The sequence below is a fragment of the Fusarium oxysporum genome, chromosome VIII (genome assembly GCF_013085055.1).
Source record: "Fusarium oxysporum Fo47 chromosome VIII, complete sequence".
Taxonomy (NCBI): domain Eukaryota; kingdom Fungi; phylum Ascomycota; class Sordariomycetes; order Hypocreales; family Nectriaceae; genus Fusarium; species Fusarium oxysporum.
The window spans coordinates 3,637,360-3,653,903 of NC_072847.1; the positions used below are offsets into that span (position 1 = coordinate 3,637,360).

Genomic DNA, 16,544 nt, shown 5'->3' on the forward strand with positions numbered 1-16,544 from the left:
CTCTTTCCTCTCTACTACTTGTACCTTTGCTCCTTCCTATTCGCTGCATTCTCTGCGTTTATTAGGGATTCTACTTCTTTCCCTGTCTTAGTTCTTAAATGCTGTCCTATCCAGTTGATCTAACTTATCGCTAAGAAATACAACCATCGGAGCAAGGAGCATCATAACACGTACCGTCGAGATTAGGGTTACAATGAATATTCTAACTTGATGACCACTGGGGTAGCGATAAGAGCGTGATGAATTTGGCAGCTGAAAGCGAGGCAGATTGTCACATGTCAGTTAGCATACGACAGGTCAAAAATACATTCTACATTAACCTGATTATGGAGAGCAAGGATGGTAAATCTTTGGTACCTAGTCGAGGCTTAGTAGCCAGGCTCAAATAGGAAGCAGGCACTCACTAACCTAAGTACTGAGTTCTGTGAGTGAAAACTGTCGTAACAGTTATGTGGGAGCATGACGATCATCTTACTTCCGCCGACTCTGGTTAACCCACCTGTTGTCACTCTTGTTGAGGGCTTGCCCAATATGACTCAACTTGTATGACTCAACCTCACATCATCACCGCGGCAGGGGCAGCATACCTAAGGGTGTCATATCTTGATTTCGAATATGACAATCATTTCGGATGTACATTAGGTAGCCATCATGGGGGGTAGATCTATCTGAAAACTTGCTGCTACATGTGAAAGCTAAGTAATTAGTAAATTTGTTCATTCCCGGAACGGTACTGAAAATCACGTTGTCTAGCAGAGTGCAACCTGCGCACTGACTCCACTTTTGTCACAGAGTTTCCATCGAACTGGAAGCAGCAGGACAGTGACGACCTGGTCAATTCCGTAGCTGTAGCTTTAGTGGTTCTGTTCAGAAACGGACCCGGTCATGGCGTGATATTTCCCTCTTTTGAGCCACACCGCAAAGAATCCTAAACGATTGGGCTCTGCAGGTAGCTGAAAGAAATGGCTCGGGTAGTGATCCGGAGGCAAATATCAACATGATTTACACGATAACAAACCTAAGGCGTCTTCAGGATAGGCTCTGTAGAAACTTTGGTGGCTGTCAAGGAGACTTCCCGAGCACTTTTGGTACATATTATCTCACACCACGGAGTAACTTTATACATTCTGTGTGCATGCTAGCAACTCTGCTCTGCTTGTCACCATGAGGTTGCACATCTTAGACTTTTCATTACCGACGTTCATTGAAGTGGGTTCATGGCTGTTTGTGACGGTTGGCTTATACGGTTTATCTGAAAGTCTGGTTGTATCGACGATTTTGAAACACTAAAGCTGCGTCCTATAAAGTTCGCATCTTCTTCTGCTTTGTTCAGATCTCTACCAGTCCTCAGAATACCGCTTTCTTCACCATCATATATTCTAAGAACAAACAGATTCCCTCAAGAATGACTACCCAGCCGCTATCGATGCCGTTCCACCAGGTGGATGGTGCAAGTCACAAAAAGATTTCAGACATGGCACAGAACAAAACCGTCCACACTGACCAGGCCCAAAACACCTGGATCAAAATTCAACAACTTAGAGATGGCGGGAAGGTCCTTTTAGACGGATCAGAACTTGATATCGCCAGCGTTATTGCCGTTGCTAGGTAAAAACCCTTACTCATCAAATAATAGAACCAACATTTACACGTTTATCAGATACAATTGCCATGCGTACATCAACATGAGAGAAAGCCTTGTGCAAGGCATGGATGGAAGTGTAAAGCTTCTTGACGAATACCTGTGTAAAGGATATTCTGTCTATGGTATGGTACCCTGCATGATTACTGTCTATGACACGACTCTGAGACTAATATGCTGACAGGCGTGAACACCGGCTTCGGAGGCAGTGCCGACTCACGTACAGAGGATTTTAGCAGTCTACAGTCTGCTTTATTACAGCATCAACAAGCAGGAATTTTGACTGAGGTAGATCAGATGCTTACGGCTCCAAACCAAGACATTGGTTTTCACAGCATGCCCGTGACCTGGGTGAGGGCTACAATGCTCGTTCGATGCAATCATGCGTTACGAGGCCATTCCGGCGTTCGCTTGAATTTGATTGAGGCAATTCTTCAGCTTCTCCGGAAGGGGATAACCCCAGTGGTGCCCCTTCGAGGTTCTATCTCAGCCTCTGGCGATTTAATGCCACTTTCCTATATTGCTGGGGTACTGGAAGGCAATTCAGATATCCTTGTTTGCATTACCGATGGCCAGAATATACAGGTTGTTACCGCTCAGGAAGCACTCCCTAGGGCTAGCCTTGAGCCCTTCAATCTAGGCCCAAAAGAAGGCCTTGCCTTGATCAACGGCACGGCAGCGTCTACTGCAGTCGGTTGCCTCGCAGCACACGACTCAAACCAACTGGTCCTCCTTGCCCAGATGCTGGTCGCAATGTCATGCGAAGCTCTGATCGGGAATGCAGAAAGCTATCACCCTTTCATTGCCGCAGTGCAACCGCACCCTGGACAGGTTGAGTGTGCAAGTAATATTCTGCGTTTCCTCCGTGGCTCATCCTTGGCACAAATGCTAGGACAAGATAACAAGTACAAGACTGGCCTTGTTCAAGATCGATACTCTCTTCGAGGAACTCCACAGTGGTTAGGTCCTCAACTAGAAGAGTTATCCATTATTTTATCACAGCTGACTACGGAGCTCAACTCAACATCGGATAACCCAGTTATAAATACCGAAGCTGGGGCGGTCTACTCTGGTGCAAACTTCATTGCAGCATCTATATCCTCCGCTATGGAGAAAAATCGACTGTCATTACAAATGATAGGTAAACTGCTCTTTAGCCTATCCTCCGAGTTAATCAACCCAACCCTTAACAAGGGCTTACCTCCTAACCTAGTGGTCGATGACCCTAGCCTATCCTTTACAATGAAAGGCATAGATATCAGCATGGCTGCCTATATGTCCGAGCTAGCCTACGTCACTAACCCAGTAACTTCTCATATACAATCAGCAGAAATGCATAATCAGTCTATCAACTCACTCGCATTAATCTCTGCCCGATATACAATGCAAGCTACTGAGCTTGTCGCTCTTATGTGTGCCGCCCACTTATATGTGGTTTGCCAAGCTTTGGACTTGCGAGTGCTCCACATCACCTACCTTCATAAATTGAAGGAAGGGCTGCGATTAATCATTCAAGATCTATTCCAGGAAGTCCCGACAGAGCACCAGGACGCCTTCGAACACGAACTTTATAAGACTATTTCGGATTCTTGGAACGCTTCCACGCGATTGGATCTCAATGAAAGGTGTCTTTCCCTTGCAGATGTTTCTTTACCTGTCCTTTTGAACCATTCTCGCAAGCTCAGATCAGTTCTTGCAACAGATGCTTTGGATAGTTTCCGGGAGAGTATTCGAAAATTAGCACAATCGACTTTCATCGCCACGCGGGAGAAATTCGTCCTTAAACAGAATACTTCTTTGTTTCTAGGAAGTGCGTCAAAGAGGTTATATTCCTTTATCAGGAATGAACTTGGAGTGCCTTTGCACCAAGGTCTCTCTGATCATCCAGGCCAAAAGCCAGGCCCTAGCATCAGTGGACGGTCAAGGAAGACAATTGGCTCGTGGGTATCGATCATTTACACAGCCATCCGCGACGGAAGAATTTGGGGGCCCATGGTCGACATTCTGCAGGCAAAAGCTAGTGCTCAACCGTAGTGCTGCTTAAAAGGACTTCAAATGGCATATAAAGTCTGCTTTCTATCTGATACATGGTGAACAAAGAAATGGTGATAGATTGTTAGTACCCTGGTAATTTCAATTATACAAATTCATTGTAAGCAATACGAGGAATGAATCGGGTACAACTGCCGTGACGATTCTGTTCTGGTTCAGGAAGGGTGTAAGGTGGGGGAAACTGTAGGATGAAGAATTGGCAATTGATAAGGACGCATCAAGAATTGATAGGGGCGCATCGTCCTTAGCGGCGCCCCAGCTCTACAGCCTCTGATTCATCAATCACTTTTATTAGCGCAGGCCGGATTCTGCCGACGCTACCGAAGTACCCGACCTTAGATCGCTTTAGTCTAAAGGAGCAGATGATCTGACATCAGTCTCTCAACCATCAATCATTAGGTCTCTCGCCATGCTCCATTTGGAGTCGCTTCCTAGCTCAGAGAGCGCTTCAAGATGTCACACTCGAAGCCCCAGTCCCAGTTGCGAATCGCGTTCTCAAAAACGACAGCGACAGAGCTAGCTTTATTACCTTTATGGTAAAGTATTCATCTGTCTTGAAAAGTTGGGTCAATCGGATGTTATAAAAGCTGGAGCGTCCCTGAGGATGATGCGCCCCTATTAACTTTTATTGCGCCCCTATCAATTGCCAAAGATTTATAAGCGCCATCTCGTTTATTACAAGATGCTCCCTTTCCTAAGCCGCATTATATAGTCAACATGCTAGCTATCCTATCTAAATAACCTTGGATCTTTTATATTTTCTTATCTAATAGCTTAGTGTTCCCTCGTCGGGGCAATTTGTATTAGTTCTTCTACTCTGTCGCTGAGAGATAGGATAATGTAAAGGCATATTAAAAACTGTAAGTAACTGAATTTACTTTGACACGTAGTTCAGCCGAATGATTGTAATTAGCGTAATATCTACTCAGTTAGAAATTCGCAATAATGGCATCAGACGATGTTTGGTTCAGTAATGAAGACAAGGAACCGGGTTAGTTCTGCGAGAGGGTTTATTGCTGCTAAGCGCTTAGGAGATACCCAGCTTAACTATTCAAGTGCATTATTATGGATGCTTAACAATTGCGTCTTTAGTCTGGATGATACTGTGTAGTGGGATGTGATGCAGAGGCTGGCTCTCATACTGTTCAAATGACGGCATAATGCAAGCACAGGAAACACAAACGCCACAAATGATATCATATGACCACTGTCCTATAATGGTGATGTTAGCCTGTATCTTAGATAACCCCACTGTGATGATAGGAAGCGTTTGTTAGTGGGTATATATGTAGTAGATCACAGTTACGCGTTGTATGTTTCCACTAATTGGATTAGCAACTCCCCACAATTCTGGATGGGATTAAGCTTGATTGCCTTTAAGAGGCTTAGAGTTGTGTTAAATTTGTTCTGCTCTGTTTTTTCTTATTCTCCAGTGTACATGTCGATCACCAGCTCTTTGCTACATAGACCTGGGCTGCGTCTGGAATACACATTGTCAACCCTCTCATTCCGAAGAACCAAAGCCGAACTTTTCCCAACGCCTGAGTACTGTTTCTTGAAGCTGGGGCGGGAAAGAGTTCTCAAAATCTGCTGCCTCCCAATTCTTACCTGTTGTATACTCAACAGGTAATAAACAGTCAGAGACTACTTTACCACCTCTACCACTGCTTCCATTGCCGTGAGACATGAATGGGATTAACGGGAAACCTGCAACATCTTCAAAAAAGTACTCATCCATCCCTGGGCGACAACGTGTACAAAATGCCCAAATAACGTCTTTAAAATTATAGACATCGATATCATCCCCAACTAGAATGAGTCGATGTATGGTGTAGCCAACCTTGTCATTAAAAACTAGAGTCCCAATCCTTCGGCAGAACTCTCCGGGACTTATCTTTAGGGTTTGAAGCATCCCAACATCAACTTGAAGAGCAACCCATGTGACTTGTGATTCAAATGGGGAAAACGCTTCTTTGATAGGTAATCCCTGAGACTTAAGAAGATAACCGATCTCCGCGGCAGCCAGTGGGCCAATCATAGTGTGCTATTCTATTCAGCTTCTTGCCATCAACTTGAGAAGTGTGGAACTCACGGTCTCATCCGTTAGCCGACCACAATTGGACACCGGCAGGATGGCATGTTGTCGATGCGTGATTAGCTCAACCTTAAACATAGGCGAACTATGCGCTTCACCAGGGAAGACATATCTGTGGAAGTATTAGAGAATTACTCGACCCAATCTCCTTGCCAATAGGAACATACCCGTGCATCTCACCAAAGGGGCCTTCGGGCGCTGTCTCAGTGATAGAGCACGACCCCTCGAAAACAATTTCTGAGTTTGCAGGGACATGTAGTTCATTAGTTTCGCACTTGACGACCTTTAGAGGCAATCCAACTAATGAACCGACATACTCAGCCTCTGAACACCCTCCGGGCAGAGGCATGCTTGCTGCCATGATAGCTGCAGGAGGAACGCCAAATGCCAGCGCCCAAGGCATATCTTTTCCCTCCTTCTTCCACATTTGGTGGATTTGCCATAAGTGCTGCGGTTCAATTATAAGACCACATAAATGATTTTGATCATGTACCATGGCTCGGGCAATAGACCAGTTGGTCCACTTTCCGTCAGGGGACTGTACCACGTGCATACCATATGTTTGAATGTATTTTCCACCATCAGCTTCGTGAAGCAGTGGAGCAGGGAGTTTGGTGAGATCAAATTGCCCGAGTCTGAGGTAACACTCTTTGCAAGGACCCGTTTGGGCAATCTGGGGAGGGATAGGAGCTGCTGTCTTAGCAGATACCATCTTGCCAAGTATATCCCTCATGGAAGACGTTGGTGGTAGGCCAAGGTGCCTAGCTAGTCGTCCAAACCTCTGCTTAGGATCGACACGCAAGGAATTAGGTGCACCAAGAATTCGCCAGAAACCATTTTTGTCCTGTCCCTTCAGTTTATTGAATAGTGGTGCCCTCTCATCACTTTCAACAACCTTTCGGATGATTGCACCAACTTCTAAATTAGGATCACATTCTTCATTGATCTCCACGATATCACCATCAGCTTTTAGAGCTTCAACGTATGAGCGGAAGTCTAGGTGAGGGAGGTTTTGTGCTGGCATTGTGGAATATTAGAATTGAGGGCAAATTGCATGGGGGTTTTGAGCAGGAATGTGTATCGTTGATTCATCTTGGTGTGGACAAGTTTGGTGGTTTATATATTTGCCCGGTAGTTGTTGATTGGTTGTTAGCTACCCTGATGTTACCTAAGGAACACGGAAGACTTCGAACAAGTGTAAGACACGTCAAACGATTTAAACCTCGGAAATTCACCGAGAGTCACAATGTCAATGAATCAGGTCTTTTTACCTCCACGACTTGAGGTCCAGCATTTCCACGTACACCATCCGGCATATCTTCGTAGTCGGGGTGATCATTACCCTATACGAATAGATTTTTCGGGTGGTTAAACCTACGGCAGGATGTGATAATAACAAAATTTGGTCTCCATAGCTTGCTGTTACTTTCAATAAGTTCTTTCTTGTTAACACTCTCAGAGGTGCCTAGGGTTATTGACGAAGAGTGAGTCACGTTCAACGTTACAAAATTGTTTTCCGCTACTAGACAATTTAGAATAGGGACAAGAAGACTAGACTAAGTATAAATAGAACTGACCCATAGTCATTCAGGATGAATCTTTGATACCCCATCACTTGTTAACACTCTCATACCACTAAAGTCCTTCTCCGCGTATAATAAATCATTACTGGGCGATTTCATTCGGCATTCCTTCCCATCTCGTTACAGAATGTATCGAACTTCTACTCCTAGACGAAGAATCATCATTGCCATCACGGGGGCTACTGGCGCCCAGATTGGGATTCAAGTCCTCCAAACCCTTAGAAAGCTTCATGTCGAGACGCACCTGATAATCAGCAAGTGGGCTGCCGAAACCATCAGGTATGAGACAGATTACTCACCTGCTGCTGTGCGCGCCCTTGCAGATCACGCATATAACTCACATGATCTTTCTGCTCCAATTGCGAGCGGTTCCTATCAAATAGATGGTATGATCATAGTGCCTTGCTCAGTCAAGACTTTAGCAGCAATCAGCTCAGGCATTTGTGACGACCTTATTACAAGGGCGGCAGATGTCTGTCTGAAAGAGCGCAGACGGCTTATTTTATCAGTCCGAGAAACACCACTCAGTGACATACACCTCAGAAACATGCTGGATGTCAGTAGGGCTGGGGCAATCATTGCACCACCAATGGTGGGGCTTTACTCGAGGCCAGGTTCAATCGAAGATATATTAAACCACATTGTTGGAAGAATGATTGATCTCTTAGGGCTGGACTCTGGGAACTTTGAAAGATGGGAAGGGATGCAGAAGGCTCTCCCATGAAGATTTTAGCTAACGAAATTGAAACATCTTACTCTCATATTTGCGGGTAACCTGGAGCAACCTACTACTGAAAATACTAATTAAGCCCGACTGGTCTTGACAAGAGCAGGATCTATTGTTAAGTCTCGTTCTTGCTGTTAACTTTTGTCAACACTTGTTGTCTATGGTCTGTTTTTACATATGAAGATATGGCCAGGATGACACAAAGTCGTCGTTAAACACGGTGATTCTATATTCTCTGGACTCATTTTGATGATATTTCAGAGCCAGAAGGCATGCAATCAGGATCATTCCCACGGCAGTGGTATCATATTGGGCCATGGTCGAGTCGAGCTTAAGGTCACTGGCTGTATTAAAGATTAGGTTGTTACGGTCATGATTAACATGACTAGGCGGTAAAACAAGGTAAAGGCGTGGGATCCCGTAAATGCAAGTGTACCAACTTGACCCGACCTGTTTGGGAAACTCCTAGAGAGACGCATTGGGGCCTGACCCTCTCCCCTTCGTATCGACTCAACTGAGACCCACAAACCGAATCATATCATCGGGTCGACGGACATGATATGATTGTATTGTGATGGATGAATGTAGTATTACATGCGGGGTTACAGTATTGAGCACTTGCACCTTCCGCTCCAAAACAACATGCTCTTTGTGAAGTCTAGGGTGGGGTCATTGGGATACATAACTCTACTTCGTAAGCAGACATGTTGTAGGCAATTTCTGGCTGAGCAAATGAAGTACTTAGAAGTACCGCTGCTGCCTGGAGGCTTGGGGCGCAAATCTGTAGAAGTGGAGATAACCTGGCAGTGCGAGTCGTAAGTACTATCGCTGAACCCGGTCAGGTAAGTACGCTAGTTTGCGGGGCTATTAGTCATATATGAAAGCGTACATAGTGTGCATATGTACTTATGGCGATAGGTGGGGCTTTCTTTTTTTAATCAACAAGGGTTATTGTGGGATAGGAAGGTGCAAGTGCCCAATACTGTATCACAAGGCAATGAGCTCGATTGCAAGGGCAATGGAATGGGTCTGTGCGTTAGTTGTCAGCTGTCAGTTATTACATGACCTGACACTAAAAGTAAAGCCTGCGTAGCTGAACGGCCGGAATAGGCAGCTAGTCACGCATCAACTTGTAGCATGAGATTCTTTTAGTCCAGTCGGTCTGTTCCGGTATAGATCATTAAGCGGCCGGTGAATGGGCCACACTAGCTCCCTTGCACGAGGACGCCTTGGCTTTTTTCGGGACATGAGTCGATGAATCTTGACTGCACATCACTGTCTGAATTTTGGCGAGTGACGAACAGACTCCGTTCAGAATGCTGAGGGTAGGAAGCCTCGCCATGTCGTCTTTGGGATCGCTGAGTAGTGCGTCAATGGCATAGGCCGACTTTCTGGTGCGCAAGGGGCTGTTTTGAGCCAGCCTCTACAAAGAATGACAGGGAACGAGTGACAGCAATAATGGACCAGGAAGTGGGGCCGGGAAACAAGAGCAGCGTGTCCGCGTTTATTACGTTTTTATGACGATCACAAGCTAGCGAAACATTGATCATACTGGGGTGCGTCCCGCTCCCTCGGGCCGTCTGTGACTCAGGCGAGAAAATCTCCGACCCCGTTGCACCCCCCCACATCACGTTCCGGTGCCTGAAGAAAGTTGTTAGCGCAGAGCCCTTGCATAAAGACTTATCCACAGCGGGAAAGCCCGCATCGTCTACGACAACGCCGTTCAGCTTTCTGGACCTAGCCTGTTGCTCTATCCTGACTTATTAATAAACATACTCGGCCGCGGTATCAATTCTAGCGCAAGTTCAGAAAGATCAAGCTAATTCTGACTTTGGCCAGACTGGCTATGTTGAGTTCGCTGAGGTTTTCAACCAGGCTGGCGAGCTCCATGAATGGACTGGTAGAACAAAAGCAAAGAAGAGAACGCAAGAACCCGCTAGTGCAGGCACTCTACAGCTGAACTTTCTGATATATGAGATTTGGCAGTGATATTCATTCGCTTCGTTCCTTGTCCTAAGGCAAGGGATGGCCTTGTCCCTGGATCTCATAGGCTGGACATGCGGTTGGTGATTCGTGGAGCATTTATTGTCAAGGGCATAACAACCCAGTTGAATGTTGGCTAAATAATAATCGATAATGCAAGCACTACCAACACAGAATGCGACATATGCAGGCCTTGAACTCATATCATCGCACCGTGGAGCGTCTTCTCCCACTTCCCTCATCAGAAGAGCTAACACTGTCTCTCCCAAAGACCATAGCCTCAAGTATCACATTGCCTTGGACTTTCTTTATCGTACCCATGGCCCTTGGTCCCCTTCAACGTGCAGCATTGGCTAGCATCGAGGACCTATCCGTGAGACTTGCAGCATAGGTGTCTGAGACTTGCAGAAATCTGCAGTCCAAATTATTCCATATGCCTCAGTCCTAACGGGCAAGAGATCCTTGTGACTGGATCACTATATAATAGAGGTCTCTTGAGCTTTGGATGGCCCTTTTCAACCTTGGAAGCCAACATTGAGTATTCTCATCCTCTTCTCAGAGGCAACTCGAGACATCTTTCTTACTTCCTTCCGTCGCCTTCCGCCCTTCGACTTCATCATAAGGCAGTCCGAGATGAATCTGGGACCTTACGTGGACGATAAGGTCAACCTGTCTAGTCAAGCCACGTCCTACCCATCAACCGCGACGAGTCTTTCCCTTGCTGCGTCAGTTTGTGACCCAGGACCAAGCCCCCCTGAGTCCAGCTATGTATTATTTGATAGCCCTTCAACTGATGGCTCTTACTGCTTCGACCTAACTCCATTGTCTTTGGCAGCAGATAAGCTTGAGTCTATTCCCATTGAAGCTGAGTCTGAGCACATGTCATGCTCTGATTCTTTCCTCGACACTCGAATCAAACAAAGGCCTTTTGGTGTCGTTGAAGGGAACAATGTAGGTTCCACGATGGGTTTTCATGCATCAATTGGATCATTGGTGCAGGCAAACAAATTTTCGATGCCAAGATGTTCCTTCAAGGCAGTCTATGAAGCCGCCTCTTTCAACAGTCTTTCAACTGAGAGCACCTTTGACTTTGAGACTGCTGTGAATGCCTCTACATTGCCTTTCGACCATAATAGCCCAATCCTTCCATTCTGTCAGAGAAAGGCTACGGAACTGCAACGAGCCCCAATCCGACCATCAACGAAGGGGCCAGTCAAGCCCGACCCTTCACAAGTCGGCGTTGTTCGAAGAGCCATGTGCAAGTGCGACTACCCTGGCTGCCACAAGGCATTCCGGCGCAGTGAGCACCTCAAGCGTCACAAACAAACGTGAGTATAACGGCAATATTCTTAGCAAGATGCTGGTAGCTGACAGTTCGTAGATTCCACGGCGAGGGACCCAACCGTTTCTCCTGCGAATTCTGTGGAAAAAGCCAATTCAACCGACAAGATAACCTGAACAACCACCGCAAGCTGCACGCGCAACCGAACAGGCGCGATAGCTGCGTAGAGTTCATTCCTGCTGCTGTTCCCGTCATTGCACAAGAGAAGAGGTGCAGAAAACGACGGGCACCTTCCAATAAAAAAGGAATTGAGGGGAAGGCAGCATCTAGTAACCAGTCAGCATCATGAACCCAAATAATTCAATGGAAATGTATTCTAGGCAGAATGCATTCCTTGTTATCTTTTTAACATGTCCTTGCGTTGTGTTACTCGACCAGTGTGAAGACATAACGTCAAATTAGTCCAAAATGTTCTGGTGTATTTTTAACCTGTCCTTGTACTATAGTTCTAGCTTCCACCTCACCGTGCGTCTTCTCCTATGCTCGTGAATTCCATCCGAGTCTCCTCACTGTCCTTTCCTGGTTGTAAGTTGATCCTCTAGAGACGGAAAGTAAGGTCGGCCACCATAGAAAGCAACCGAATGCCACATACTTCAAGTTGGGTGATCCAGAACAACAAAGCGCTGTGAAATGCGCCATGTATGTATGGGAAATGCTCTCCTATGGAGCACCGAATGCAGGAGATGATATGTGTTTTTTGCTGCTGGCTGATCGAATGCTGTTAGTCGCACTACGGATGCGGTCTGAGATGCTGCTCTTTCTAACCCTCCGGCCTCCCTCATGACTGTTGTTGGAGATTGGACAGTGAAGAATGGGTTGCGAAGCTTGGCTATTGCTAGACAACAACTCATTATCTATAGCTAGTTCAATCATGCCCGACTCAGCAGTCTGAGCTATGGAAGTTGCTGATAGCGTTGGGAAAGGCTTTGAGGCGGCGATGAGGGCCAGGCAACATGTTCAAGCTTGCTGACCACAGGAGTCTCTGGACGTGGAGGGAGAAAATCATCATCATGCAAACTTCGTTGCTCGCCAGGGGCAACTTGAACGAGCCCTACACTATTCGCCTGCCCGAATTGTCCTAGATTTTGATCTGATCCATTAAGATCAGTAGCTGATATACTACGCGGAATTTAGGGTCAGTTGATGGCTGGTCGACGGCCGGTGCATCATTGTTGCCCTCGAAAATGCGCCTCATGCCCTCGAGGATTACTGGAAACCCATCGGCAGGTCCGTTCGGGACGTAAATGCTCCATCGTGGTGGCTCAGTAGTGGTGCGAGGTGGGATATTATCAGGCAGCAGCTTACGATCAGCGGTTCAAAAAGTGATTGAAAGGTGGGAGAGAACCCATTGGGGTTGGAGATAAAGTGCTGACAAAATTACGGAAGTGACCTATCTAGGCTGGTTGTAATTAAGTGGCGTTACTAAAGAGAAGCTGGTGGGCACGAGGTCCTCGTCGACGTTATTCGTGGGACAACGTGGAATGAGGGGAGGTACTGACATCTCCGAAAGAACAACGAGCGTGATACCATTCTCGACGGAACTAAGCACCAAGCCCCTGAAAGAAGAGCTTGATTATGCTGCCGGTGTTGGCGCACAACTTCCAAGGCCAAGCCCAGGCCGACCACCCTGAAGCCGCATGCGACAAGGTTGAGGGATATGTGAACGTATGCGCCAGAGCCTCCAAGGCCCTGCGCCTCGAAGTGCCTGAGAACAGTAAACAACTTCCGTGATCAAAACTACACCATATTTCGCCTCATATTTCACTCAGACACTACACCAAAAACTGAGCTAGAGACAGTCCTTGAACAAAAACCTCCAGTGTACTTCCCGCAAGCGACAAAGTCGCAGTCTTTGCCTTCATTACACTCGTAGAAAGCGTAAGACTCGTCACGTGGCCAGACACGGCAAGAGCGACTGAGTTCATTGAGAGCCGAGACCCATCGGGAGATTGACCGTGGTTAACCACAGATGCGCCCATTGAGGGAGCTCCCAGCCCTGGCTTCACATCCTTGCGCTTGTGCTCAACAGCCATGTTTGGATTCGGCGACTTGACGGAAATTGTCCTGCCTCTGTAAAGCTTATCATCATTTCTGCCATCTTGAGGCTGACATCAAACAAGGAAATCCGCGGAGGACCGATGTTTGATCACGAGCCAAGCCAGCAGCGTAGAACTTCGATCGCCTCGAGTTCAAGCTCAACGACATCCCCATTCCTCAGAATAGCGCCGTTAGATCCGTTAATAATAAACTGTCTCTTAAAATATCATAATAAGGGAGTAAAGGAGATATTTTAAAGTAAACCCCTTGGTAAGATTTATGTTAAGATAAGGATATAAGTCAAATTCAAAAGAGCGTTAGTTAGTACTTGTCTGCTATCTTAAACGAGGGAAAGCCCCGTCTTATAAGTATATAGATCATAAACACGCATTCTGGCCTCGCCACATAGTAAATATAGAGTAAACCCATTTCGAGTACCATTTGCAACACCCCTTCAACATCTCATCAATTCGGGAGCTTCTCACCATTCGTTCTCATTTCAGGCGATGCAAAAGGGACCTTACTATTCATCTTTCCCAGTTGGGGATTAATATAAGATACCAAGCGTAAGTCTCCCCCACGTTGTATAGAGCAGCCAATATAGGTGTGAACACCAAGGCCGCCAGCAAGGGCCTTTGTATCACTAGAAAGAGTGAGCTGCATTCAATATAATGATAAAAGTGCCTTGACTTACAACAAATTTCCCAGGCATCTGGAATATGACTCGGCACTCACTGGCGCTGTTCGAAGATCTTGCCGCTGTCCGACCTGTTCCGTTAAGAACTCCTTCAAGACCTTGATGATTTGCTGATCATTCTTTGCGTAGTGTCGTACAGGAATATAAATCTTGACTTTTGGGGTTTCTGCATTCATGCGAAACTCGACGTTGTAGAGAATACCGGCTGTTCTGTGGTCTTTGTAAGGGAGAGGGATATCATCAGGCTTATTATGCATGCCCGTTAAAGCATCCCAAAGCCGCGTCAGCCTCTTCATACCCGTCTCAAATTCGGGGCCTTGTATTCGGCCCCCTAGGGACATAGTCTCCTTGACGGAGCCAAAGTCTGTCCTTCTCTCCCGAAAGTAGATCTTAAGCCTGGCCTTTTCTAAAGGAACTAGGTCTAAAGCCAACATGTCTATTTCGGGCTCCAAGCCTGGATGCTGGTATACAAAGTCGATGTAAATGTGTAAGGGAATCTGCATTCCGATTCTGCATCCAGGGGCAGATGTGATAGCATCTGCGATGACTATCAATTTGGACCGATGAGTTGCATGCGCAACAACGCCGGGGAAGAAGTACGCTTTATTCGTAATAGTTTTCTCGTTCAGGTCGAAAGCCCAAAAGAAGGTCGAACAGTGACCTTCTGGGTTTCTATCGGCCCAACTCCCATTAAAGCATGCTTCAAAGTGGTTAAGCAAAGCGGTCTCTATATCTGGATATGCCTTGAACAGGGCTTGTTTGAAGGCCGCCGCAGTTCCCTCGTTGTACTGATTTGTACCAGTACCAGCATCGGCTCCAATGGGTTCGATGGAATAGCGGATGGTGGGTTGGTCCGCGCCGGTGTGGAAGTCCCAACTCAGTTCGATGGGAGTATTGTCGTCGGTCATGAAACTCTCCCAGCGCGGAAGTTCCGACCAAGGGGCAACGCCTAAATATGGCGTAACAAGATTTGCAAATTGATGAAGGATACTAGTTTGGCTCTCATAACTGTACCCCGCACTATCTAGGAGCGCTCCTAGCATGTAGCCAACGGTTTGGTACCAGTACTGCTGATAAGGCTCAGAGATGCCCTCCCACTTAGTTTTGACTAAGTGCCATGGTTTGGCTTCTACTTGGAGGCTTTGCGAGGGAGTCATTTCCAGGCGAAGTCAGTTGAATGGTTAACAAAAATGCTGATGATGAAATCTCTGCTGTTCAAACGCGTCCGCAGAGCACTTTATATAGGAATTCGTAAATCTCATGGCAGATCTGGACGCATTTCGCCAACACTTGCCACCAGAAGATTGCTAAAGCGGTGTAACATTGTACTGAGGATAAAACAAATGAGAAAGGCAAGCTGAAGGGGACTCGGGCAAATCCATCACATGCATCCAATATTCAGCTCGACATGCTGCTGAGGCTTTTTCAGGATTGGAGCATTTAAGTTGATAGGGACACTCTGATACGCCCTGGGTCTGGCAGAATGAGACACATATGCAAGAACTATGATATGATTAGAGACACTTATACAGGAAGCATGGTCTGATTCAAGGTTTGCTTCAGCCTTCTCTATGAGCTAGAGTCATGACTATACACCTGATTTTGGTCCTGCAGCAGTTGCAATTTAATTCTAACTGTTAATAGTGTATGGTTGTGAATTAATTAAGCTTCTCAAGGTTATTCAATACAATTGGCTTTTATGGGCTTCTCAGATGATGGTTGTAGCATTTCCTGTTCTTTTGAGTTATGCCGCTGTGCAATGAAGTTTGCCCGGTCTAATCACATAAACATGCAGCCACACCAGAACCAGTCTGCTGTAACGACCGAGAATACTTAAGAAAACAGAGGCCACTACAAGGTTATTAAGTCTCAGCTCGTCATGGAAGATAACTTCCGGTCCGGACTCCTGCGGCTGAGTGGTGGGATTAGGGATCGACTATCGAGTCCAATCACAGAATTATGGTGTCCACCTGCAGTCGGCAAGACACAACTTGGTTGAGTTTTCGATGCATCGATTCCCTTCTAGTGCATGTGAAAGCTCTGTGGAGTACTAGGCAGTACTTTCAACGACGTAGGCTTGGATGGATTCTGACACCCCTCAGAAGTCATTCTCCACAGGGTGTGAAACCGTTGGCAAAAGAACATGCTTTTCCCTTGCAGATGTACTACACCTCGGAGCCGCAGGGTGGCCGACAGGTAATCTCCTAGAACCAAGTCCGAGAAGCATGTTATCATTGTCTCTGCGTAGAAGCGTGATATACATATGTTTTGTACCGGGACCACAGGCCTCTTATCAGACCAGTGACGCGATTAAATTCGCTATTCGTTGTCAAACCAAGCTATATTCGATGCCTTGCAGGCACAAGATGCCGATATACGAGTCGAC

General features: G+C 46.4%; 5 protein-coding genes across 5 annotated transcripts; 3 read left to right on the forward strand and 2 right to left on the reverse strand.

Moving 5' to 3' along the window:
* Positions 1-1,474: 1,474 nt before the first annotated feature.
* FOBCDRAFT_142477 (L-Aspartase-like protein) lies at positions 1,475-3,676 on the forward strand (the record flags this gene model as incomplete). Its single annotated transcript, XM_031187536.2, has 3 exons — positions 1,475-1,608; positions 1,661-1,767; positions 1,827-3,676. The coding sequence occupies 3 exons, from the start codon at positions 1,475-1,477 to the stop codon at positions 3,674-3,676; spliced, it is 2,091 nt and encodes a 696-aa protein (XP_031034801.2).
* A 1,384-nt stretch (positions 3,677-5,060) lies between these two features.
* FOBCDRAFT_230533 (UbiD decarboxylyase family) lies at positions 5,061-6,861 on the reverse strand. The gene is made up of 3 exons (XM_031187535.3): positions 5,957-6,861; positions 5,787-5,901; positions 5,061-5,738 (listed from the first exon to the last, which is right to left on the reverse strand). Exons 1-3 carry the CDS (start codon positions 6,811-6,813, stop codon positions 5,199-5,201), a joined length of 1,512 nt encoding a protein of 503 aa, XP_031034800.2. The 5' UTR covers positions 6,814-6,861; the 3' UTR covers positions 5,061-5,198.
* A 471-nt stretch (positions 6,862-7,332) lies between these two features.
* On the forward strand, positions 7,333-8,215 carry FOBCDRAFT_230534 (flavo protein). The gene has a single exon (XM_054706671.2). The coding sequence runs from the start codon at positions 7,500-7,502 to the stop codon at positions 8,094-8,096; it is 597 nt and encodes a 198-aa protein (XP_054562646.1). The 5' UTR covers positions 7,333-7,499; the 3' UTR covers positions 8,097-8,215.
* A 2,394-nt stretch (positions 8,216-10,609) lies between these two features.
* On the forward strand, positions 10,610-11,773 carry FOBCDRAFT_167186 (uncharacterized protein). The gene is made up of 2 exons (XM_031187534.3): positions 10,610-11,410; positions 11,464-11,773. The coding sequence occupies exons 1-2, from the start codon at positions 10,716-10,718 to the stop codon at positions 11,711-11,713; spliced, it is 945 nt and encodes a 314-aa protein (XP_031034799.2). The 5' UTR covers positions 10,610-10,715; the 3' UTR covers positions 11,714-11,773.
* A 1,987-nt stretch (positions 11,774-13,760) lies between these two features.
* On the reverse strand, positions 13,761-15,321 carry FOBCDRAFT_230538 (tryptophan dimethylallyltransferase-domain-containing protein). The gene is made up of 2 exons (XM_031187532.3): positions 14,156-15,321; positions 13,761-14,104 (listed from the first exon to the last, which is right to left on the reverse strand). The coding sequence occupies exons 1-2, from the start codon at positions 15,313-15,315 to the stop codon at positions 13,927-13,929; spliced, it is 1,338 nt and encodes a 445-aa protein (XP_031034797.3). The 5' UTR covers positions 15,316-15,321; the 3' UTR covers positions 13,761-13,926.
* Between the last annotated feature and the right edge of the window lie 1,223 nt (positions 15,322-16,544).

Bases quoted from the DNA above. Each gene is read 5' to 3' on its own strand.
- FOBCDRAFT_230533 (XM_031187535.3), bottom strand. From the start codon at position 6,813: ATGCCAGCACAAAACCTCCCTCACCTAGACTTCCGCTCATACGTTGAA. The intron at 5,902-5,956 runs GTATGTTCCTAT...ATACTTCCACAG, and splicing joins CCCTTTGGTGAGATGCACGG to ATATGTCTTCCCTGGTGAAG. The intron at 5,739-5,786 runs GTGAGTTCCACA...TGAATAGAATAG, and splicing joins GTCGGCTAACGGATGAGACC to CACACTATGATTGGCCCACT.
- FOBCDRAFT_230534 (XM_054706671.2), top strand. From the start codon at position 7,500: ATGTATCGAACTTCTACTCCTAGACGAAGAATCATCATTGCCATCACG.
- FOBCDRAFT_167186 (XM_031187534.3), top strand. From the start codon at position 10,716: ATGAATCTGGGACCTTACGTGGACGATAAGGTCAACCTGTCTAGTCAA. The intron at 11,411-11,463 runs GTGAGTATAACG...GACAGTTCGTAG, and splicing joins CTCAAGCGTCACAAACAAAC to ATTCCACGGCGAGGGACCCA.
- FOBCDRAFT_230538 (XM_031187532.3), bottom strand. From the start codon at position 15,315: ATGACTCCCTCGCAAAGCCTCCAAGTAGAAGCCAAACCATGGCACTTA. The intron at 14,105-14,155 runs GTAAGTCAAGGC...CACTCTTTCTAG, and splicing joins AGATGCCTGGGAAATTTGTT to TGATACAAAGGCCCTTGCTG.